The sequence below is a fragment of the Hibiscus syriacus genome, unplaced genomic scaffold (genome assembly GCF_006381635.1).
Source record: "Hibiscus syriacus cultivar Baekdansim isolate YM2019G1 unplaced genomic scaffold, ASM638163v2 tig00110597_pilon, whole genome shotgun sequence".
In the NCBI taxonomy this organism is placed as follows: Eukaryota; Viridiplantae; Streptophyta; class Magnoliopsida; order Malvales; family Malvaceae; genus Hibiscus; species Hibiscus syriacus.
Genome location: NW_024062795.1, coordinates 3,296,545 through 3,322,849, shown reverse-complemented (window position 1 = coordinate 3,322,849; position 26,305 = coordinate 3,296,545). Strand labels below are relative to the sequence as shown.

Below are 26,305 nucleotides of genomic sequence, written 5' to 3'. Positions count from 1 at the left end.
ATATTTTATAGTTCGATGATAGATCAATTTACTCTTATTATAATATATTAATAATATTTAATTGAGAATCTCTAAAATCTATATTATTTTGCAATCATCTTAAAATAATAATAAAAATAATACTTTGAAAGTATAGTATTTCTTAAAAAATATTTTATTAGAGATTAAAAATCTATTATTTTCTTAAATAATATATACTATTATTTTTTACTAGTCAAGGGTGATCAAATGATTAAGTTTGGGAATAATATGTTCAAATATTGATTCTTAATATTTTATTCTAAGGTAAAAAGACTTCTAATATTAAATTGAATAGTTACTTTGGCCGTTATTTTTTTCTAAAACATTTTGGCCCACAAAATTTTATTTTAAGGTAAAAATATTCTTATTTTTTAGCATTAGTCGTTTGATAATTAACAGATTTTATCTATGAAGGGTCTTTTTACCTCAAAATGAAACATTAAATGTCAAAATACTCCAAAAATTAATACAAATCATAAAAACTATTTAATTAAATATTAGAGACTTTTTTGACATTATACCTTTAGCACACTATCATAAAGTAACCCGAGAATATGAGTACTGAATGAGGAATAATATCCATAATTATTCCCCTTAGGTAAAAATTGAGGAAGAATTTTTGTAACATTTTTAATTTCACCATTTAAAATTAGTTCAAATCAAATTATCGAAAATATGATATTTATTATTTTATTATTTAAATATTCAAGATTCGAACTTAATTGACTTTGATCCATTAATATTATATTAGTTTTTATTTTTTTAGGATTGAATTGAAAACTAAATATGATAAATGGCATTGTTGTGTGGCCAAATGAAAAAATGATAGTTGAGGTCCATAATTTGTAATTGGACCTAAATGAAATAATGGAAAATTAAGTAGAGGGATTTAAACCCTTGATCTTCATTTAATGATTGATCAATGGATCCTAAGGTGGTGTTTGGTTGGCATGAATCCCTTAGAATTAGGGGGAATTAGAATCTAATTCCACCACTTTCCCATGTTTGGTTTAAGTTTTACAAGGGAATTGAAATCCTTCATGGCTTCAACTTTCCATCAAATGATGGAAAATGAATTCCATCAAAAAAATGGATGGAATTCAATTCTTTTGTTGGAGGGAATTGAAATTTGACCATACTACCCTCATCAATCTTTTGATAACTTATTCATATATTGAATAAAAATATTTTTTATTATTATTTCGGGTCGGGTCAGGTTTCTAATTCATATATTCGGGTCAAGTCGGGTGAAACTTTATTTTGGTCGGGTCGGGTGAAACTTTAAGTGTGATATTCGGGTCGGGTCGAGTTTGGGTTTATAGTGAAAAATACTTGACCCCAAAATATATATAATTTTACCTTATATATTTAGGAATAATTACAATAATACCCCTCTATATATAATTTTTTTTCAATTAAGTCACTGTTTTTATTGAATAAAAATAATTTTTTTATTACTTCGGGTCGGGTCGGGTCAGATTTCTAATTCATATATTTGGGTTGGGTCGGGTGAAACTTTATTTTGTTCGGGTCGGTCGAGTTTTTTAAGTGTGATATTCGGGTCGAGTCGGGTCGAGTTTTTTTAAATGTGATATTCGGGCCGGGTTCGGGTTTAGGGTGAAAAAAACCGGACCCGACTCGAAAAAAATATATAATTAAGAATAATTACAATAATACCTCTATATATATATTTAATTAAGTCAATGTTTTTATTAAATAAAAAGGATTTTTATAATTTATTGAAATGAATAATCAATCAATAAAATGAAAATTTAATATTTTTTAATTTTTATAATATATTACTACATGTAAGTTGTAAAACAAACTAAAATAAAGCAAAAAACCAAAAAGGGCAATTCTTTCATTTTATATTACTGAAATCAAATTCATCTGACATGTCTCCGAACCAAACAAAATATGGAATTGGATTCCGATTCCAATTCCATTTCCTGCCAACCAAACAGAATATGGAATTGGATTCTGTTGAGTTAATCGATCGATGGAATTGGCCAAGAGGGGTTGAATTGGCAATTAAAATTTTGGATGAAGCTTTTGCAGAAAATTGAAAAGATTTGCACATCGATTTAGAGTGGTTCGACTTTCTCAACCAAAGTCTATGTCCACTACCTTAGCTATCCACACTAAGGATTTTCCAACAAATTCACTAATTTTTTCTTTCTTTTGAGGCCAAAGAGATAACCTTACAACTCCCTCAAGAATATACCCCAATTCTTGAGAACACTCTTTCTCAAAGAGAATATTACAAATTTGCAAACTTACAAGGAAATCCTCACAAGGTAGATTGTTTGCACAATTCTAGAACAAAGAAAAGAACATTAAAAAATGAATACAATTGAGTACAAGTAGTGTTCTTGAAAGCAAAATGAATATTGAATGAAAAATAGGCTTGAAATGCTCAAACTTAAGGTTTGATGCTTTCTCTTTGATTCTCTCTTGATTCTTGTTTCTTGTGTTTTCTTGTTGTTGATCAATGGCTTCTAAGCTTGTTTAAATAATCCTTCAAATGATTATGAACGTTGGGGATGATTAGCGGAGTCAATAGAGCCGTTTAAGTGTGAAAACAATTAATTAAATCAGTTGGGAGCGTCAGTGCATCGATGCATACCCAATGTGCATCGGTGCATCAAGTGTAAAATTCAAATATTTTGACCATTGGACCCTTAGTACATCGGTGCACTAAGAGTGCATCGATACATAAAATGCATTCGATGTTTCAAAATAGCCTGAGTGCATCGATGCATGGCTGGTACATCGATGCATCAAATGCATTCTATGTTTTCATAAAACTCTGAGTGCATTGATGCATAGTATGTGCATTGGTGCATGAAATGCATTCGATGTTCAATTTATTCCATTGTGCATCGGTGCATCATTCTAGAAAATTGATTTTAGGCTTGATTTTGGTTCAAAATACTTTGTGAAAATTGTTTCAAAAATATATTAAGTATAAAACACAATTTTACACATTTAGTAAGGTTTGAAATTGATCTTGAAGACTTGGAGTAATAATTTGATATTCGAGTAATTAAATCGAATATACTTAGAAAATCATTTGCAAAATCTTAAAATTTATTTATACTTAATTTTTTATATCGAAACATCAAAATATTTTCAACAATCTCCCCCTTTTTGATATAACAAAACATGTGTGTAATTTTAAGATTTTCTTTGAAAATAAATTTTGAAAAATTACTCCCCCTTACTCTAACACTTCTCCCCTTTAACACTTTTACACTTCTCCCCCTTTTTGTTAAATCAAAAAGACTTTAAAACGATCTAAACAAGGTTTTGAAAAACACAGCCAATTGGTTAAATATATATATATATATATAGCTTCAGCTGCTAAGATCAAAGATCAAAAGAGAGATTAGTCATTAGCTTTCATAAACAATATTCATAATCAAATGTGAAATGGTATAATTGGTCATATATGTCTAATGATGCAAAAATAAGAAAATTCAACCAAACCAAATATATATATAGTAAGTTCAAACATCCAATCATCCAACTCCTAACAAATTCAAACATTTAACAAATCAAAACAAACACTCCAGAAACATCAAAATCAATCTAAGTTTTAAAATCAAGAAAGCATAACAATGATAGATCTAGTCCATCGGAGGATCGGGAGGAGGAGGAAATCGTGCTTGCATCTCAAGAGAGAGAGCATCTATACGTGCAAGCATCTACCGTTGAAACTCCATTTGTTAAGCTTCCAATGCGTCCAAGCGATGATGCACGACTTCATTGTTAGCAGTCAAATGGGATTCGATGGAAGCAAACCGCAAATCAAATGTGTAAGATCCGCAAATCAGAATTTGGTGACTAGAGTAGAACCATGGATTAGTTCAATGATTTATTTGGAAATAAATCATAAAAGTTGGTAATTATTAAATGAAGTAAAGGGTAAAATGGTCAATTGACAAGGAAAGATATTTTCTCCCCTTTATTAGGAGATTAATACGTGGGGGAGAGGAAGATGAAAGCTCTCTTCTTCTTCACTTGATTTATTCTTCTCCAACGTGCCCAAGCTAGGCAAAGGTGAGTTTCTTTATTTGTTGATTATTAGCTGAAATTTAAGGTTGAGTTTTGATTATTAGGTGATAATTAAGCATAAGAAGAGCTTAAATTATCTTGAAACAATAAGATGAAGAGAATAGAAGGGATTAAAGAAAAGAGAGGAATAAGTGAAATCTTGAAAGAGGGTTCTTTAATGAGGTTTTAGAGTGAATTTGACTTGTCATCAATCTAATTAACATATATGAAGTATTAGAATTGGATTTATAACATATTAAAATTTGGGTATGATTCTTGAATTTCTTCAGGAGAATAGGGGAGGTTAAAGAAGTGATTATTGAGTATAAATGAGGTCAAATATGTATATGTAAGTAAGAAATATGAAAGGGGATGAAATATGAAGCATTTGAGTTGAATTAAATGGATTTTCGGGCTTAAAATGCAAATTCTGGGAAAGGTGTATCGATACACATTGAATGTGCATCGATGCACTCTTTAAAGAAGAAACATTGAATGCAAATGGTGCATCGATGCATAAGGAGTGCATCGATGTATCACTTTAAAATGAAAACATCGAAGGTAATTTGTGTATCGATGCATGGGTAGTGCATCGATGCACATGTTAAAGAATGCATCGATGCACTGTAGCATACATCGATGCACTTCAAGGGGAAATTGAAATAGACATTTCTTTTGGTCTAAGAAATGATAGATTAAATTATAACAATGAGATACTGATATGTATCAATGTATAATTATGTAGATATCGAACACGAACAAGTTCCGGGTTGTGTATCAAGTTAAGATTCGATCGAAAGAGAGGAAATCATAAAGTGGATTAAAACTTAGTGAGGCCAATGTGAGTGCACATTATTTAGTATATGATGTTAAATGGAAAATAAGACGTATGATAAGTCTATTTCCAATAGTAAAATGCATGAATTCATAGAGGTACGTGTTTGTTATGATTTATATGTGTGCATGAGTATATGTGTTATTGATATGGTTTTATGATCATAGGATGTAAACTATGTGATAAGTGATAAGTGACTATATGGAATTATATGAGAACAAGAGATGACAATGTTTTACATGTCATATGAAAACCAGAGAAGTGTTATAAGTAAAGTGACATATATGTGATAAATGAATGGTATGAAAAGTGAGATAAACAAAGTATGGTTGATATATGATTACATGAATATGCAATATGTGATACATGTGATATGATATGAAATATATGGTTACACATACATGTGGTATGTGATAGAAGAGAAAGAACAAGTGATATGAAATGTTATAGATGGTAATGCCCTTGTTATGTGATATGAGAGCTAGGGGTATAGTTGGCATGCCAAGAGTCGAGGGTTTACCTATGTTCTACGGAACATATGGACAGTTTTACCTATGTCTTTCGAGACATATGGACAGTATACCTATGTTCTAAGGAACATATGGACAGTTTACCTAGGTTCTTCGGGACCTATGGACAGTTGCCGAGGTTCTTTATGACCTCTAGATAATTGCCGGGGTCTTTGTGACCTCTGGATAGGTCCTTCGGGACTTTTATACGAGCTGTGGTGACAGCATAGTGGTGCACAACCTCAATAGACTCACGTATCTACAGTTCTCACATGTGTACCATGGGCTAATAAAGAGATAATATTAATAAACTGGATATGATGATATGTTTGTTTCCTTATGAAATGTTATGTGTGATATATGATGGTACAAATGGTAATTATAAGATTATATGATAAAAGAAATCAATGATAGTGATAAGAATAAAGATGATGATATAGTTGCTTGTGTGTTTGATTTAGGATAGGATATATGTTTTATATGACATGATATATATATGTTATATGGTATACGTGAGTACCTGTTAAGGTATATGTGAATGAGTATAATTGATTGACATGATGATATAATAACAAGTCTATCAGATATATAATATGGACATAAAAAATCATAGGAACAGGAGATAAGAGATATGAATGATAATGACATATATGTATGTATGTATTTGTTACATATAACAATATATGAGTTGTAAGAAATGATTACTAGTAAATGTTTACATTATATGTTTATTGCCTCACTAAGCCATAGACTTAGCATGTGATTGTTTCACACGTAGGTTACAGAAGTGAGAAGAGTAAAGAGAAATGTGGAGCAAGACAGGTCAGTTCTCCTTACCGAAGGTCAGATCGAAAGAAACATGAATAATATGTATGTTAACAACTAAAGTTTTAGTTGGCATGTATTCAAAATAATGTATTGTATAAGCTCTGAATAGTTTTGTAAACGTTTTGAATAAGTTATATGTTATAAAAGTTTTAAATTATTCACTAATTTTGTACAAGCAAAAGTTTTGAAAAGTCAATGTGATACATCGGACTCGGATACAGGTTGGGGGTGTTACAAAATGTCTCCAAAAATGAACGAAAATATGGAGGCACTTGATCCTCTTGTGGGGATGGTTCATGTGTAGGCTCATAATCTGGTATGTGATCGTCAATATCTTGCATAAGTTGTTGAATTTCGGGATCATCGTCAGTAGCCGGAGCCGGAGGAGGAGGAGAAGCACGAGAGGAGCTAGGAACAGCTTGTGAAGAACTCGCTCTCGGAGTTTGCTTACCAGGTCGAAAGACCCAAAGACCGATTTCCTCGTCTTATTTCCAATCCGCTTTCTTCAACGAGGTGAGATTGATTTGATTTTGGAGAGGGATGAGATTGTCAAAAGAGATGTTTAGATTGAGTTTGATAAAAAAGGTTACTAAGAAGACATCCATAAACTAATATTTCGACATGTTTTGAAGGAACAATGTTTATGATATCTACTAGCTGACTAAATATAAAGTGGGGTAGATTTATTTTTTTTCTTATTCTTGAGACAGTGCATCCACCACAAATCCCTCATATGAAGAGTGGAGTACCTACCTCAGGATGGTCTAAACCACCAAGAGATCACCAAATGAAGAAAACGATCGTGATGAGATCGTATAGTACTAACACTAGCGTTTGGAACATAGGGATAATCCACAGTTTCATTCTCATTATAAATACCATCGTTATCTAACCCAAAATATAAAGCTATAGTCTCGGGGTCAATATTAATATATTATCCTGAAAATGTAGGATCTGATTGCTATAGTTTCACACTGAGTCTGGTTTTGAATGCATACCGCATTAGAGTAGAAAATGCGAACTAACTGATGATAGACGATAGGTTTGAGGTGAAACATTTTATCAAACTTCCATGTTTTGAGAATCGGAAGGTATTCGAAGTCAATATCAATCATGGCTTGAAGAGAAGGAATACGCTCTTCCCGGATTCTATAATATTGGAAAGAATTTATATACCTATGGTACAAGTCGTCTCTGCGATGTTCAGACATATTGAAACAGGATCCTATAAGACTATTAGGTGGAGGAGGAACGGGATTAGGAGGATGGTTTGAACGAGAACTACTCGATGAAGTTCTAGGGCGTTTGAGATTAGACATAGTTTAGGAATCGAAAAAAGGAATATAACCTGCAAATTGAAACACATGTATGCAATTTAATCAATCCCAAAACTCAATTGAGTCCGCAATAATTCAAGGTTATCTAAATTGAATCCTAATGGGCATAGTTTTGAAAAACTATTTAGAAAACAATGTTTGAAAATTATAATATGTATAGTTTTTCATGAAAACAACATAATTAAATCAAAAACATCAAATTTAGAAATTAAATTTAGATTTTCGATTTTTTTTGAATTTCGAAAATTCAAAAATTCTTTGAAAATTTGTGAGTTTTGATGAAATCGGTTGTAAAATCTAGTTTGAAACTATCAAACAATCGATGCCCGATATAATGTTCATCCTATAACTAATTAAAACTAGTCCTAAGATCAAAATATGATAAACTAGAAGTTTTTAGAAAAATACCTTGAAAATTTCAGATTGATGAGAATGAGATGATGTGTTGCATGATTTAATGATAGTAGCAGGATATAGAGATGAAAAGCTCGAAGATTCCAATTAAAAATGTTGATTTTGGAGCAAGAGGAGAATTTAGAGATGAAGAGAGGTGTACGGCTGAGAGAGTTTAGTTTTTAGGGTTTGAAACAAATAAGAAAATAAGTCTTTTAAACCCAAAAACCCGATCGATGCATCGATGCATGGCCTTGTGCATCGATGCATATTCAAGGCGTGCATCGGTGCACCTTCATGGTGTATCGATGCACATTCAAGGATGTATCGATGCACTCTTAGTGTGTCGATACACATTCAAGGATGCATCGATGCACTCTTAGGTGTATCGATGCATTAAGCACAAAAATGTCAAAAATCCGTTTTAAACACTCAAAATGCTAAATTAATTAGCTCTAGTGGTATTGGCAACTCATATAATGAAAATTAATCATGTTCAATCAATCAAATTAATCCTTAAACTACATTTGAACATAAAGTTAATTTTTACCAAAGAACATAAACTCCCCCTAACTAATAGCAAAGAATGCAATCAAAAATTATTATTATAAGCATTTTTCATTTATTCTTAAAAGTGCTAAAATTATTTTAAACACTAAAAGTGAAGATAGGTCAGTTAAACCTAATTCTCTCTTAAGTGTCCAAAATCTTTCTTTGTCTAAAGGTTTTGTAAAGATATCCGTTAATTGGTGCAAAGTATCAACAAATTCTAGAACTACATCTTCCTTAGTGACATGGTCTCTAATGAAGTGATGTCTAATTTCAATGTGCTTAGTTCTAGAGTGTTGGATGAGATTTTTAGTGAGACAAATAACACTAGTATTGTCACACTTGATAGGAATAGTACTTACTTCAATTCCATAATCAAAAAGTTGTTGTTTCATCCATAAAACTTGTGCACAACATCTACCAGCTGAAATGTATTCTGCTTCAGTGATAGATAATGCAACACAATTTTGTTTCTTTGAAAACCAAGAAATCAACATATTTCCAAGGATTTGGCAAGTACCGGAGGTGCTTTTCCTATCTAATTTGCATCCTCCATAATCCGCATCAGAAAAGGCATGCAAGCTAAAGCTAGAGTCTCTAGGATACCAAAGTCCTAATCTAGGAGTGTCCTTAAGGTATCTAAAGATTCCCTTAACAGCTAGTAAATGTGATTCCTTAGGGCATGATTGAAATCTAGCACATAAGTAAACACTAAACATAATATATGATCTACTTACAGTTAGATAAAGCAAAGAGCCAATCATTGACCTATATAATTTAACATCCACACATTTATCTCATTCATCTATGTTAAGCTTTGTTAATGAGCTCATTGGAGTGTCATGAGGTTTCCCATTTTTCAGTCCAAACTTCTTGAGCATATCTTTGACTTACTTAGCTTGATTAATGAAGATGCCATCTTTTCTTTGCTTGATTTGGAGTCCCAAGAAAAATGAGAGCTCCCCCATCATGCTCATTTCGAATTCACTTTGTATTAGCTTAGAAAATTCTTGGCAAAAAACATCATTAGTAGAACCAAATATTATATCATCAACATAAATTTTAACTACTAATAAATCTTTACCTTTATGCTTTAAAAACAATGTAGTGTCAACCTTCCCTTTGGAAAAACCTTTTTCAATTAAAAAATTTGACAATCTTTCATACCAAGCTCTAGGGGCTTGTTTTAAACCATAAAGTGCTTTTGTCAATTTAAGATCATGATTTAGAAATTTTAAATCTTCAAAACCAGGAGGTTGTTCCATATACACTTCTTCTTTTATAAAATCATTTAAAAATGCACTTTTAACATCCATTTGATATAATTTAAATTAATGAAAACATGCAAATGCTAATAACATTCTAATTGCTTCCATCCTAGCAACGGGAGCATATGTTTCATCATAGTCTATGCCCTCTTCTTTAGTATACCCTTGAGCAACAAGTCTAGCCTTGTTTCTCACTATATTACCACTTTCATCAATCTTATTCCTAAATACCCATCTAGTACCTACAATAGATTTATTACTAGGCCTTTCAACTAATGTCCATACTTTACTTCTCTCAAATTGATTTAACTCTTCTTGCATAGCCATAATCCAATGTTCATCATTTAATGCTTCTTTAATATTCTTAGGCTCTATGCATGAGATAAATGCAACATAATTACAAATATTTCTAAGAGAATATCGAGTTGTTACCCCTTTGGATGAATCACCTATAATCTCACCATCCTTGACATAGTTGTATTCTCTTGGGAAAGATACTTCAATTTCTTCAATGGTTGATTCTCGAGAGGATCTTGAGTTTCTTCATCTTTCGTTTCTTCCTTTGATGATGGTTCTCCAACGTCATGTCCAACATCATTTATATTTATAATGCCTACATCATCATTCACACAAGAATCTTTCCTCGGAAGGGGATTATCATCGAAAACAACATGTATAGACTCCTCTACAACTAAAGTTCTTTTATTAAATACTCGATAAGCTTTAGAATTTAAGGAATAACCCAGAAAAATTCCTTCATCACTTTTAGCATAAAATTTGCCAAGATTTTCTTTACCGTTGTTTAAAATAAAACATTTACATCCAAAAGGTTAAAAATAGCTAATGTTAGGCTTTTTATTTTTGAAAATTCCATATGGAGTTTTCTTTAAAAACGGCCTAATCATTACTCGATTTACAACATAATAAGCGGTATTTGTGGCTTCTGCCCAAAAATATTTTGGCAAATTGTTTTCACAAAGCATGGTTCTAGCCATTTCTTCTAAAGTTCGATTTTTCCTCTCAACAACTTCATTTTGTTGAGGGGTTCTAGGTGCTGAAAAATTGTGGCTAATACCATTAGAATTACAAAACATAGTAAACCCAAGATTTTCAAATTCAGTGTCATGATCACTCCTAACACTAGTTATAGAGTAACCTTTTTCATTTTGGATTATTTTTGAAAATGTGATAAAATGTTTTAATGATTCATCTTTAGTACTTAAAAATAGAACCCAAGTATATCTAGAATAGCCATCTACTAAGACAAATGCATATTGTTATCCACCCAAGCTAGTAGTTCTAGTTGGCCCAAAAAGATCTATATGGATCAATTGTAATACTCTACTAGTTGATACATCATTAATGGATTTAAAAGAAACTCGCTTTTGTTTTCCTTTAGCACAAGCATAACATATTTTATCATTATCAAATTTTAGTTTAGGCAACCCTCGAACTAAATCTCCTTGAATTAGTCGTTGCAAAACACTCATACTAGCATGTCCTAGTGTCCTATGTCATAACCAACTATCATGCTCATCCTTAGCAACTAGGCATAAATTAGTCATATTAATAGAGTCTAAATGCACCATATATATGTTTTCTATTATATGACTAACAAGCATAATCCGATTAGATGCAATGTCAATGACTTTACAACCATTAATATCAAACATGACATTGGATCCCTTATCACACAATTGACTAATACTCAATAGATTATGCTTTAATCCATTCACATATAAAACATTCTTAATTTGTATGGAAGATGTATTATCTATAGTACATATACCTTCAATGTGACCTTTTGAATCATCGCCAAAAGTCATTTCTCCTCCATTATTGGCGTTGAGCTCTATGAACCGGCTTTTATCTCCGGTCATGTGTCTTGAGCATCCACTATCAAGGTACCATGAGTTTGAATTTGTTTCCCGTGCCTTGTAGTAATGCTCCTTTTCCTACAAGCAATGATTAATTTTTTATTTTTGGTACCCAAATTCTTTTGGGTCCATATTCATTAGTTTCCAAAAATCCTACTCCCCTTAGGTATCCATTTGTGTAGGATATCTTTATCTTTAGTAGTAATGAGTCCTTTAGGAACCCATATACTTTTAACGATTTTTCCATTAGAGGTTTTTCGGGGACCTCTATGATTGTAATTTTTAAAACTTTTTCTAACGAAGTTGATTTTTGAATTTTCCCCTTTTTCAAAATATTTTGTTCTAACTTTATCAAAAGAAGTTTTAAGATCATCAATTTTCTTTTGATGATCATCATTGACCTTTGAAAGTAAATTTTGCAAATATAAATTTTTCTTTTCAAACTCTTCTAATTTGACTTGCAAATCACTGATTTTACTTTCAAAATCATTGTTGGTTTTGGATATGAGCTTATTTTCATTTTTCAATTTTGAAACATCATTTTTATATTTTAAAAATAATTTCTCATAATTCGAAGCCAACCCATTATATTCCTCTAATAACTCATCATAAGATAAATCATCTAATTCAAATGAGTTAGAGGTTACCTTAGAATCTTCCCCGAATGCCATCAAGCACAAGTTTGCTACTTCATGTTCCTCTTCATCGGAACCTTCTTCATCGCTCCATGTAGCCACATGAGCCTTGTGCTTATTCTTTGATTGACCCTTTCTCTTCAATTGTGGGCAATCATATTTGACATGCCTCGGTTTTTTGCATTCATAGCAAATGATAGGGTCCTTATCTTTTGGTTCATTTTAGGCATTCATTTCGATTGAATTTTCTTCCTCGATAAGGTCTCATCATTTTTCTGAACCGTTTGACAAACAATGCCATTTCCTCGTCATCATCCTCTTCATCCGAATCACTCTCATCTTTTGTGGATTTGAGAGAAACTCCAATATTTTTCTTCTTCTCATTCTCCTTTGGTGTCTCGTCAATCTTATCGAGGTCCACCTCATCTTCAAGCATCATTTCATGAGTGAGGAGGGAACCGATTAGCTCTTCAAGAGTTAAGGACTTTAGGTTCTTAGCCTCGATGATTGTCGTCTTCTTGGATTGCCACGATTTTGGAAGTGAGTAAACTAACTTCCTCACAAGCTTTTCGTTTGGAATGATCTCTCCATATGATTTGAGACCATTGACAATTGTTGAGAATCTATCCGTCATAGCTTTGATATCTTCATTTGGTTTCATCCTGAAATTTTCATAGCTATGTGTTAGAAGACTAATTTTAGATTCTTTTACCTCGTCGGTGCCTTCATGAGTGACTTGTATTTTATCCCATATTTCTTTGGCGGTTGTACAAGATGAAACTCTTCCATAATCATTTGGTCCAAGAGCACAAAATATGATATGGATGGCTTTGGATTTGAGCTGGAACATTCTTGTCTCTCCTTCACTCCACAATCTTGGATGAGTGAGAGGCTTGATATATCCGTCTTCTACAACATTACATGCTCCCATGTCACTTGCTTGAATGAAATACATTTTCATATTCTTCCAATAGGCATAGTTAGCTCCATTGAAGAAAGAAGGCTTGTTGACGGGCATCGAATCGAGACCGGAGTCAACATTTGAAGTAGAGGCCATTGATGACTTGATAATCGATGTAACTCTTCCCGAATCGACTCAAGAGGCAATTAAACCTTCAAATGAGTGAGGCTCTAATACCAATTGTTGAGTTAATCGATTGATAGAATTGGCCAAGAGGATGGTGAATTGGCAATTAAAATTTTGGTGGAAGCTTTTGCAGAAAATTGAAAAGATTTGCACAGCGATTTAGAGTGGTTCGACTTTCTCAACCAAAGTCTACGTCCACTACCTTAGCTATCCACACTAAGGATTTTCCAACAAATTCACTAATTTGTTCTTTCTTTTGAGGCCAAAGAGATAACCTTACAACTCCCTCAAAAATATATCCCAATTCTTGAGAACACTCTTTCTCAAAGAGAAGATTACAAATTTGCAAACTTACAAGTAAATCCTCACAAGGTAGATTATTTGCACAATTCTAGAACAAAGAAAAGAACACTAAAAAATGAATACAATTGAGTACAAGTAGTGTTCTTGAAAGCAAAATGAATATTGAATGAAAAAGGCTTGAAATGCTCAAACTTGAGGTTTGATGCTTTCTCTTTGATTCTCTCTTGATTCTTGATTCTTGTGTTTTCTTGTTGTTGATCAATGGCTTCTAAGCTTGTTTAAATACTCATTCAAATGATTCTGGATGTTGAGGATGATTAATGGAGTCAATAGAGTCGTTTAAGTGTGAAAACAATTAATTAAATCAGTTAGGAGCGTCAGTGCATCGGTGCATCAAGTGTAAAATTCAAATATTTTGACCGTTGGACCCTTAGTGCATCGGTGCACTAAGAGTGCATCGATACATAAAATGCATTCGATGTTTCAAAATAGTATGAGTGCATCGATGCATGGCTGGTGCATCGATGCATCAAATGCATTCGATGTTTTCATAAAACTCTAAGTGCATCGATGCATAGTATGTGCATCGGTGCATGAAATGTATTCGATGTTCAATTTATTCCATGGTGCATCGATGCATGGATTTGTGCATCGGTGCATCATTCTGAAAAATTGATTTTAGAGGCTTGATTTTGGTTCAAAATACTTTGTGAAAATTGTTTCAAAAATATATTAAGTATAAAACACAATTTTACACATTTAGTAAGGTTTGAAATTGATCTTGAAGACTTGGAGTAATAATTTGATATTCGAGTAATTAAATCGAATATACTTAGAAAATCATTTGTAAAATCTTAAAATTCATTTACACTTAATTTGTAAAATATGCAATTCTGTCATTTTACATTACTGAAATCAAATTCATCTGACATGTCTGCGAACCAAACAGAATATGTAATTGGATTCCAATTCCTGACAGATTCCAATTCCTTCACAGATTCCAATTTCCTCAGAAATATTCCAGCGAACCAAACGCCACCTAATAGTCCAAATTGGACTAAAAAGGCTAATTAATCCTTAAGTAAAAGCAAACTAAAAGGTTAATCATTCAAAGTAGGTGATTAACGTTTTTAAAGTTACTATTTAAGGTGTTTAGCCGCTAATGATTGTTAAAAAATTCGTTATTCAAGTAGTACTTGACACATAACATATTTTTTATTTTTTAAAAATTTATTTTTTTAAAACTTAAAATTATTATTTAAACCCCTTAAATTTCATAAATTACTTAAAATCTCAAACCTCAAATCTTTAAGGGTAAGCTATTAAGATGGTCTCTTATGTTTTCAGTCGATTTTGATCATTTACGTTATCGATTCGTTTGATTTCGGTCCCTTAACCGTTAACTCTCATTAATACATTATCTTTCTTCTTCTTCTTCTTATTTTTATTTTTTAGCAATGTTTTTAAAACCGGATCAGACCTTAAACAGGTGAAGGTACTGGTTCACTAGTTCAACCGGGTTAAATCGCGATTGAATCGGTTTATAAAAAATAATATTTTTTTTAAAAAAAATTACATAATATTCAAGCAATATATATATAACACTCTTTTTAAGTTCACAATATTAAAATATATAAAAATATCACAAGTCATAACATATATAAGTTAAATATCATAATATCATGTGAAACAAAGTCAAAATGATTCAAATCAACTACAACATAATATTTAAGGTCAATACCTATTGAAATTCATCAACAACTAAATAAAAAAGTACATAATTGATACAATTATAAATCATCATAATATTCATTGAAATTGATTCCCTCAAATTCCTAAATATTGGGAAAAACTTCTTCATTAGTTGAACTACCACCGCCATCACCACTTTGAACTTGAAACTCCATATCATCACTTTGAACATTAAGATCTTCATCACCTAGCAATATGATAAATAAATACAAAGTTAAATTTAAATTCCCAAACAATACTTAACAATTAAAAGTAAAAATGTAAAACATATTAAATAATAAATATAATTATATAACTAAAATCAGAAAATAAATTTGGGGCTGAAAAAAATCATAACAAACGACATCGTTTGGTTTAATTTTTTTTAAAAACAGAACCGGTAGTTCACATCGGTTTTGCCGGTTCCTAGCCGATTCACACCGATTTTGCCGGTTCCCAATCGGTTCTTTAGTGGTTCATTGCAAAACTGGTTTTGGTGACTGTCCGGACTGACAGGCAACCGATTCCCGGTTCAACCGGCCGATCCGGTCCGATTTTGATAACATTGTTTTTTAGTTTTAACACGTGGATTTTTTTAACCCAAATCAAATGAATCGATAATATAAGAGATCAAAACCACTTATTTTTGAATGACTAATCAAAATTGGATGGATAAAAAACATAGAGAACTATCTGTATAGTTTACCCAATCTCTAAACTTCATATGTTACCATCAAATCAACTACCATCGGTCAGTCGTCCTCTTCGCATGTTGTTGCTTGAAATTGTATGCTATCATATATCGTTCGTAAATCTTATTGTATAATATTATTTTTTTTCACTCAACCATTGACTGTATGTCGCCGTCAGTGAGGCTACACCAACACTCGAACCAAAATCGAGCCGCTCAAACCTTTGATGGTGTATTCATCAATTGATCTCTGATCTTTAAGGGGATTTAGAGATTCATGGATTTTAGATTTGGGATACGAGAAATTAGAAAATTAAAGATATTTTTATAAAAGTTTTGAAATTTATTATTTTAAAAAAATAATATTAAAAATTAATGTCACGTATGAAAAATTAGAAAATTATTGGTTGTAAATGGGATGAACTTAAAATATAATGAAATGAAATTTTAGATATCTTAAATGACAACAAAAGAAATATTAACTATCTATCCTAACAAAAAAAAAGTAAGAAATATAATTTAAACATTTATTTTTTAATTAAATATTTTTTTTTTAATTTTTGTTTTTATTGAGTGACTTTTGTAATTATTTTAAAATACAAAAATTAAAATATATTTCATGATTTAGTTTCCTACTAATATTCCCCTGCATCTTTCTAGTACTATAAAAAGTTAATTTTTTTATCAGCATCTGTATTAAGAATAAATTGTGTATTTAATTTTTGTACATTGATTTAATCATTTATGATTTTATACGTCTTAAAATTTAAAATTTAATTTTAGTTTTTCACATTATTTATGTATCATGTTTAATTTGTAAATTTATTTTTTATGTTCTAATTTAATTATTTAAATGCTAATTATATTATTATCTAAAATATTCAAATCAAAACTTATGAACTAAATGTATACTTTGTAAATAATAAAACAAGACTCAATGTGAAAATAAATGTTTAAATTATGCATAAAGTTAACTTTAGTTGTCTAAAAAAATTTCGTTAAAAATATATATCTAATATTTTTGACGTAACACTTTTAAGCGCATATCGTTAAATTTAGTCATTAAATAACATGTGTGACATATAAAATATTTAAATATATTTTTAAAATTTTATAACCTTGGCATGTGCCATTTAAAAGTTGAATTTAAAGGTATTAACAATCCAAATACTTAAAAATATAAATTTTAAAACGCTAAACACGTATCTTTTAAAAAAATTAGATATTAAAATTAACTTCATATATAATTTAAATATTTATTTTAACATTAAGCCCATAACTAATGATAGAATTTTAAAAATTATCGAAGGTGATTGCAAATATTACTGGATCAACCAGATCTCCACCCTTTTTCTGTTTCGCCCCGTCTTCAAAAATCAATGTTATCAAAATCGGATCGGATCGGCCAGTTCGATCGGTTGTGTCCGGTCAACCTTCAAAACCAGTTTTGCAATGAACTGCTAAAGAACATGTAGAATCGATTGGGAACCGACAAAATCGGTGTGAACCGCCGATTTTTTTTTTAAATTAAACCAAACGACGTCGGTTGTTATGATTTTTAGCCCGAAATTTATTTTCTGATTTTAGTTATATAATTATATTTATTATTTAATATATTTTATACTTTTACTTTTAATTGTTAAATATTATTTGGGAATTTAAATTTAATTTTGTATTTATTTATCATATTACTAGGTGATGAAGATCTTGATGTTGTGGACTTTCAAGTTCAAAGTGATGTTATATAGTTTCAAGTTCAAAGTGGTGATGGCGGTAGTAGTTCAACTAATGAAGAAGTTTTTTCTAATATTTTAGAATATTAGGAAATCAATTTCAATGAATATTATGATGTTTGATACTTGTATTAATTATGTACTTTTTTTATTTAGTTATTGATGAATTTCATTAGTATTGACCTTAAATATTATGTTGTAGTTAATTTGAATCATTTTGATTTTATTTCACTTGATATTATAATATTTAACTTATATATATTATGACTTATGATATTTCTATACCTTTTAATATTATGAACTTAAAAAGAGTGTTATATATATATTAATATTTCTTTAAATATTATGTAAAATTAAAACAATATTATTTTATATAAATCAGTTCAACTACGAAACTAGTACTTCACCGGTTTAAGGTCGGTTCTAACAACATTGTCAAAAACCATTACGTTGAAGAGCAGAGAAGAGTGAAGCGCGAGAGAAGAGCCAAAAGAGGGAGAAGCACACTCGACTTCATATACAACACTGAATAAAATTTATTTTAATCTTCTTAGATCTCTTAGATTCAAAGTTTCACTTAGCGATGGCACAACCTTTGGTGAAGAAGGATGACGATCGCGACGATGAAGGTAAATTCTATTATGATTTCCTTCCATTCCTTTACTCCATTTTCTCTCTCTCTTTTTTTAATCTTTAATTTTATTTTGTTTCGAAATAATTGTTCGTTTCACGTTTAGTTAATTGTGAATCTTAGGTTTGAACTTCTAGATCTGTGACATTTTGATTAATATGGATTGATTTCGAGATGCATTTCGTGATTTTTAGATATAATCTCGACAGACTACAATTTAGTTTTAGTGAAACTTAATTTAGTTCTAATTGATCTGATATCTGCTCTTGCTTTGCTAGTTTGCTTTGCTAGTTTTTCAGTTTTTGATAGGGCAATGTAGCTTGTTAATTTCAAACTTTTAATGGATGCGGTTAATTTTAGTTGATTTGTGTGGAGATGTGAATCTCAGGACTATACGTATATATTAACATTGAGTTCTGTTCGTAGGGTTGTTGAGTTATCCTAGCTTTGTAGGTGTTCAGGGAAGGCTTTTAATTGGTTATTTTGTAATTTTGTTTTTAAAACAGCGGACTACTCTCCGTTTCTGGGGATTGAGAAGGGTGCGGTTCTTCAAGAAGCTAGGGTTTTCAATGATCCCCAGCTTGATCCTCGAAGATGCTCTCAGGTTTGTACTTTTTAAGCAATCTTGATCTTCTATTTCATGTATTTGCTATTTTCATTTTTAGTGAATGTTTTTAAACTCTCTGTGTAGGTTATCACAAAACTTCTTTATCTACTGAATCAAGGAGAAACATTCACTAAGGTTAGTTTTTCTTTTTATTTGTGCCTGAAAAGATTTTAGATTTGTTTTTTCTTTTCATTTTCAGTTGGCTAAATTACAATTGACCTCTGTTTTACAGGTTTCCATTGTAGGTAGTATGTATACTCTGTTGTGATGAAATTTCCCTTGTTGACTGACTATTTGCTGGTGTTATATGGATAGGTGGAAGCTACAGAAGTTTTCTTTGCTGTGACTAAGCTTTTCCAATCAAAGGATATAGGCTTGAGGAGAATGGTATATGTGATGATAAAGGAGATATCTCCATCAGCAGATGAGGTTGTATATCTTGAATTTTTTTATGCTTTCTGAATAATTTGTTTTGCTTGTGGATACTAATTATTTCTTATTCTTTCTGAGAATAGGTTATCATTGTCACTAGCTCTCTTATGAAGGACATGACTAGCAAGACTGATATGTATCGAGCAAATGCTATTCGTGTTCTTTGTCGGATAACGGATGGAACACTTCTAACTCAGATAGAGCGCTACTTGAAACAAGCAATTGTTGACAAAAATCCAGTTGTCGCAAGTGCAGCATTAGTCAGTGGTATCCATTTACTGCAGGTAATGCTTTCTTAATGGTTGTTTTATTGTATAATTCTTAAATTAATTATCAAAAGTCTAACAATTTATTAACATGTTATAAATCATTTGACAGACAAACCCTGAGATTGTGAAAAGATGGAGTAATGAGGTTCAAGAAGCTGTTCAATCAAGAGCAGCCCTTGTGCAGTTTCATGCTCTGGCATTGCTTCACCAGGTAAGTTACATTCCTTGTTCGGAAAGTTTTGGGAATTTATTTGGTAGTTGACATCGGCAGCTCAGTTCAAGTCTAACCTGTTGACAATTCAAGTCTTGTCTCTAATCCCTTGTAAATAGGGTGTGGCTAACAGATTTTTGAGCCTTTAGATTTCTTCTGACTAATTTAAGCAGCTTGTGTTATGTTTACTGGATTTTAACACATTGCATGCTTGGTTCGGTTGTCCTGGTTAGATAAGTACTTAATATATCTGCAGCAAGAGGTAACTAAACCGTAAATAAAGGAAAGTAGGGTAGTTTCATGCAGTATGAATCCATAGTACTTTTGCATGGCTGTATAATACTGTATATGCATGGTTGGATATGGGTTGATTATCATTCAATTGTTCTTTTCATATTAAAATTGTGTAACAACTATGTTGAATTTATCCGATTTCATATTTGCAGATACGGCAAAATGATCGACTGGCTGTTAATAAGCTTGTTAGTAGTTTGACAAAGGGAAGTGTCCGCTCACCATTAGCTCAATGCCTATTGATACGTTATTCTAATCAGGTATACACCATCTCCAATATATTTGCTCATCATTCTTCTTATTCATAGATATTGGTAATTTATTGTAGATTCTGCAGGTTATTCGTGAGTCAGCCAACACTCAAGCAGGGGATCGCCCTTTTTATGATTTTCTTGAGGGCTGTCTGCGCCATAAGGCTGAGATGGTGATTTTTGAGGCTGCTAGAGCAATCACCGAGATCAATGGTGTGACAAGCCGAGAATTGACACCTGCAATTACAGTTCTTCAGCTCTTTTTAAGCTCTTCTAAGCCAGTGCTGAGATTTGCTGCAGTTCGAACTTTGAACAAGGTTGATATATTTTCCTGTGCTAAATAATATACCATGCTCTTAAATCAACATATATTTTGCTGGTTGATGGAAAATTAAAGTCAAGCGCATTAGTGAGAGGGACTAGGGTAGTTAAGCAATTTTCTGAAGTTCAAACACACTTATGGAGATCGCCGAAAGTGCTTTAACTATATTGTTTAGCAAACATATAAGTACTTTCCAATCGTAATTGATTGTTGTTTCTTTTTACTTCAGTTGCATGTACCATTCTGTTCATTCTGATTTCTGACTATGACAATATCTTTTCAGGTTGCAATGACTCATCCCATGGCTGTCACTAACTGCAATATTGACATGGAGAGTTTAATTTCCGACCAAAATAGAAGCATTGCCACACTTGCAATTACGACGCTTCTTAAGACTGGAAATGAGTCGAGTGTAGATCGCCTGATGAAGCAGATAACTAATTTTATGTCTGATATTGCTGATGAGTTCAAAATTGTTGTTGTGGAAGCCATAAGATTGCTATGCCTAAAATTTCCATTAAAGCACAGAGCTCTGTAAGGGACACTTGGCTTTGTATTATTCATCAGTTGGCCTCAGCTAATGCTTCTTTTCTAGTGCCTTGAAGCATTTTTTATCCATTGTTGTCTTCAGGATGAATTTCTTAAGCAATATTCTAAGGGAAGAAGGAGGATTTGAGTACAAAAAGGCCATTGTAGATTCAATCGTGATTCTAATCAGAGATATCCCAGAAGCGAAGGAGACTGGATTGCTTCATTTATGTGAGTTCATTGAAGATTGTGAATTCACATATCTTTGCACACAGGTAGCATTTTTATCTTATCTGTCATGCTCCTTTTTATTTTTTCCCTTTTTTTGTCCCATCTTCATTTAAATTTGTCTCAACATTATATTATAGATACTTCATTTTCTGGGGATTGAAGGCCCAAAAACCTCAGATCCAAGCAAATATATACGGTACATTTACAACCGTGTCCATCTTGAGAATGCAACTGTTCGGGCTGCTGCAGTTAGCACCCTAGCAAAATTCGGTGCTATGGTTGATACACTGAAGGTATGAAATCGTAATTACACTCTTTCATTTTTGTGAAGTATTCTCATCCTGTGATTCATTGCTCACCTAATTAATCTGGAAAATCTTGCTATTTTTTGCAGCCCCGCATATTTGTTCTCTTAAGACGCTGTCTCTTTGACAATGATGATGAGGTCAGCTTATTATGAATAATGTCATATTTGCACTTTTGTATTTTATGCTTATGTATGCATTATTGTCTGTTTATTTGTTATTTGTGTTTGTTGCTTCCGTAATCTCTGGGAACTTGAATATGATGTTTCTTTTTCCCTCTTAATATTCCAATAATTTAAGGACTTCTAAACCTTTTGTTGTAGGTTCGTGACAGGGCTACACTCTATCTTAATACCCTTGGTGGTGATGGTGCTGTTGTTCAAACTGGTGATGATGTAAAGGAGTTTCTCTTTGGTTCACTAGATATCCCTCTGGTTAACTTGGAGAACAGTTTGAAGAATTATGTGAGTTCCTAAATTTTGGTTACACTTTTTCTGCATTTACATCATCTCATGTATTTAATTTGGTCCAGGAGCCATCAGAAGAGTCTTTTGACATTAATTCTGTGCCAAGGGAGGTCAAGACTCAGCCACTTGCAGAGAAGAAAGCTCCTGGTAAAAAACCAACTGATCTTGGTGCTCCTCTTGCTGGGCCTCCATCAACTGCTGATGCTTATGAGAAGCTGCTTTCATCAACTCCTGAGTTTGCAAGCTTTGGCAAGCTTTTCAAGGTACTTCCATCGACTTTTTCGTGTGTGTTCAATGCATTTAATGTTGTAGACATCATTCCAATTTTGAAATTTCTAATGCCTTGTTTCCAATTTTTATTGGCCAGTCCTCAGCGCCTGTGGAGCTGACAGAAGCAGAAACTGAATATGCGGTTAATGTTGTCAAACATATTTTTGATGCTCATGCTGTGTTTCAATATAACTGCACCAATACCATTCCAGAGCAATTATTGGAGAATGTAATAATACAATTACACAGCATCTGTAAATTACTTAAAAGTTACAGAGTATCTCCATTACTTAATCTGCGTTTTACCAGGCCACTGTTATCGTGGATGCTTCAGAGGCCGAGGAGTTTGCTGAAGTTGCTTCAAAGCCTTTAAGATCACTTCCATATGATTCACCTGGACAGACCTTTGTGGCATTTGAAAAGCCGGAGGGGATCCCGGCTGTTGGAAAGTTTTCAAATATGCTGAGGTTCATCGTAAAAGAGGTATGGCTTCTCCGTTTTGCTCTGACATAGTCCGAGGCTTTTTATAATGCTCCATTATTTGAAAGTGCAATCACCAGAAATCAGGTTTAAATTGGATCTGGACTATCACACTTGGAGACTACACCGGGTTTATGTGGGTTCTGGATGATTGTGTTTTGTGAAAAATCTCATTTACCCCACTCTCCTTTTAACTTAAATTGAGGGGCATTTAACTTACATTAATACGCTGTTGAGAGTGTGTTTTCGGTTTTCCATTCCTATCTCATGCTTCCATTGGTCTTGCTAGGTTGATCCAAGTACTGGTGAGGCCGAGGATGATGGAGTAGAAGACGAGTACCAATTAGAGGATCTTGAAATTGTTGCAGCTGATTACATGTTAAAGGTGGGTGTCTCTAATTTCAGGAATGCTTGGGAAAGCATGGGTGCAGATTGTGAACGTGTCGATGAATATGGCCTTGGCCCCAGGGAAAGCCTGGCTGAAGCTGTTAATGCTGTTATAAATCTTCTTGGCATGCAACCTTGCGAGGTATGTGTACGGTCTTTTTTACTTTCTTTTGCTCTTATGCGGTTGCAATGGATATGCATTTTTCTTAATCTTAAATGCTTTACAATAGACGAAAAGACCTCTTTTTTTCACTGCAATTCTATTGTAATTGGACAATCTTTTTGTGGTGGTATCCATCCAGGGCACGGAGGTTGTCCCTAAAAACTCTAGATCGCATACGTGTCTTCTGTCCGGAGTATACATTTGCAATGTCAAGGTGCTTGTGCGGTTACAGTTCGGACTTGATGGTCCAAAGGATGTGGCAATGAAACTTGCTGTTAGATCTGAAGATGAAGCTGTTAGTGATGCAATTCATGAGATTGTAGCCAGTGGCTAGGTTGTCATAAATCGAGTGCTTTTGCCTCTAATCCGGCTCTTATATATAATTATTGTTTTTGTGGTTTTACATCGGAAGTAGATGCTGCTGCAAAACCCCGATAAGCTCGTAGAAAGAACTGCAATCCTCGTATTGTCGTTTTACCTTACTACTTTATACAAAATTCTTATGTGGGAATTATTGCATACATCAAGCTTTGCTCGAGAGCTACATTTCCTCTTCTCAATTGTCATGAAAAGAACTCATTACTTTACATGTAATCAGGAATTCGACATTTATATTATGAATTTTTTGTTAGGTTAATATTATGCTAAATTTGATAAGCCCCTATTTGAATGTCTATATAAGATTTGATATTAAATATAGACAAATTTAAATAAAAGTTAATATAACGACTATTTCGAATTTTTAATAAAAATAGTTATATAATTTATTTCAAATTTAAGTTTTTAAGAATCAATTTAACTTCTTCGGCATTAAAAAAAGTCATGTTTCAGCCTTTTTTTTTAAATGAAAATGTATATATACATAGAAATTTTTAATTTGGATTAGATGATTTCTAACTTGATCAAACACATATTTTGATAGATACAAGTGATAAGATCATATTTTATAGCACAACAAATCACCAAAAAAACCACTTGTGGTGCGAATATACCAATACAAATGCTTGAGAGATGAACTGTTTCTGGGTTTAGGGTAATGAATCCCTAAATATAATCTGTTGTCATAAATAAATAAGACACTATTAAATCCTTTATATAGGTATATTATTAGTCGATTACTTCTTTCTCAAGTAACCGTTTGTCAAGAATATTATGAATTAGCTGCTTACTTGATTGTTTAACTTATTTTACTATTGTATTAAATTTGTAAATGACGTATTTAAAAAATTACATATTAAATTAAAAAAAATCAAAAAAATCACATATTGATTGTAAATTAATTTAATATTTATACTTATATTAAACTATTAAATAAAGTTTAACTTATTAATTACTAAAATATAATATATTAATACAAATATTGTAAATAATTAAGTGAATTAAAAAATTCAAATTTGTGTGGGCTTTGGGTGGAGCTTGGGCTGGTTTATTCAAAATTTTATCGACAAAAGTTACTTGAGGAAGAAGTAGCCGACTTATACATCTATATAAAGGATCTAATACTGTCTTGTTTGCGAAAACTGATTATATTTAGCAGTCAAGTAGGGATCATTATTCAAAACCCAGAAACATTCTTGTTTGTCCATCACATAACAGAAGTCAAAACCAGTATCGTTCGTAGTAGATCGCTGACCAGAACAAGAAGTATGGAGATGCTTCTCAAGAAACCAGTGATTGTGAGACGAGTCTTCGCAGATGGGTTAGAGTACGAGTTCGCGTTGATTAGGAGTGCGATTCCTATGTATCGTTTTGTTTCGATGGATACTGAATTCCCCGGTACTATCTTTGAGCCCAGTAAGCAAATCATCCAACAAGGTAACCCGGCTATCAACTACAAGTTTATGAGATCCAATGTCGATGCGTTAGAAGTAATCCAGCTCGGGTTAACCCTTTCAGACTCCGAGGGTAACTTACCAGATTTCGGTACTGAGTTCTGCTATCTTTGGGAGTTTAATTTCAAAGACTTTGATGTTGATGAGGATAACTGTGATATGGACTCGATTGAATTACTGAAGCGACGACTTTGTGAAGAATAGAGAGAAGGGGATTGCTTCTAGTGATTTTGGGATATTGATGTGGAAATCGGGCTTACTCTGCAACTGTTTTGGAGACTTAACATGGGTTACCTTCCATGGCGCTTACGATTTCGGTTTCTTGATGAAGATCCTAACTCAACGTCCACTGCAGGTTGATTTTCATTGTTTTATGCAACAATTGGTTTATATTTTTGTTGATAAGATTTTTGACATCAAGTATACTTTCAAGTTCTTCGGATTGTTTGGAGGTTTTTGAATACAACCAAAGTCCTAAGATACTGACTGCACTTGAACTTTATGGCCTGATTTCAGTTCTAGGATGAGAATTCTTTTAGCTTTCTTTGTAATTTTCTTGTCTATGAGACTTTATTAGTTACCGATTTCAGTTTACTTTTGCTTTTATTTTTAAGATCAATACTTGAAATTGGAGAAAAATTTAAGTGATATATTCTTTGAAATTTAATTAGCATTCAAAATTAAAATTGTTTGATGTAATAAATATAAAACAAGAATCTGCAACAACATACAATTCCATCCAAGTAACAACGCCCTGGCAAAATACCAAAAG

The 26,305-nt window shown here is 32.3% G+C and overlaps 1 protein-coding gene and 1 pseudogene across 1 annotated transcript; both read left to right on the top strand.

Annotated features, from left to right (window-relative positions):
* Positions 1–18,275: 18,275 nt before the first annotated feature.
* LOC120134745 (coatomer subunit gamma-like) lies at positions 18,276–24,220 on the top strand. The gene is made up of 19 exons (XM_039151182.1): positions 18,276–18,482; positions 18,991–19,088; positions 19,176–19,226; positions 19,407–19,520; positions 19,607–19,807; positions 19,902–20,003; positions 20,450–20,557; positions 20,635–20,865; positions 21,154–21,404; positions 21,502–21,673; positions 21,767–21,922; positions 22,024–22,074; positions 22,258–22,398; positions 22,467–22,664; positions 22,769–22,900; positions 22,981–23,154; positions 23,441–23,680; positions 23,841–24,046; positions 24,127–24,220. Exons 1-18 carry the CDS (start codon positions 18,437–18,439, stop codon positions 24,033–24,035), a joined length of 2,661 nt encoding a protein of 886 aa, XP_039007113.1. The 5' UTR covers positions 18,276–18,436; the 3' UTR covers positions 24,036–24,046; positions 24,127–24,220.
* Positions 24,221–25,238: 1,018 nt separating this feature from the next.
* Positions 25,239–26,031, top strand: LOC120134463 (annotated as a pseudogene).
* Positions 26,032–26,305: the final 274 nt, after the last annotated feature.

Excerpts from the sequence above, each read along its gene's own strand:
- LOC120134745 (XM_039151182.1), top strand. The coding sequence starts at position 18,437 with ATGGCACAACCTTTGGTGAAGAAGGATGACGATCGCGACGATGAAG. Across the intron at positions 20,866-21,153 it reads CAGTTCGAACTTTGAACAAG|GTTGCAATGACTCATCCCAT; the intron begins GTTGATATATTT and ends ATATCTTTTCAG. Across the intron at positions 21,923-22,023 it reads CTATGGTTGATACACTGAAG|CCCCGCATATTTGTTCTCTT; the intron begins GTATGAAATCGT and ends TATTTTTTGCAG.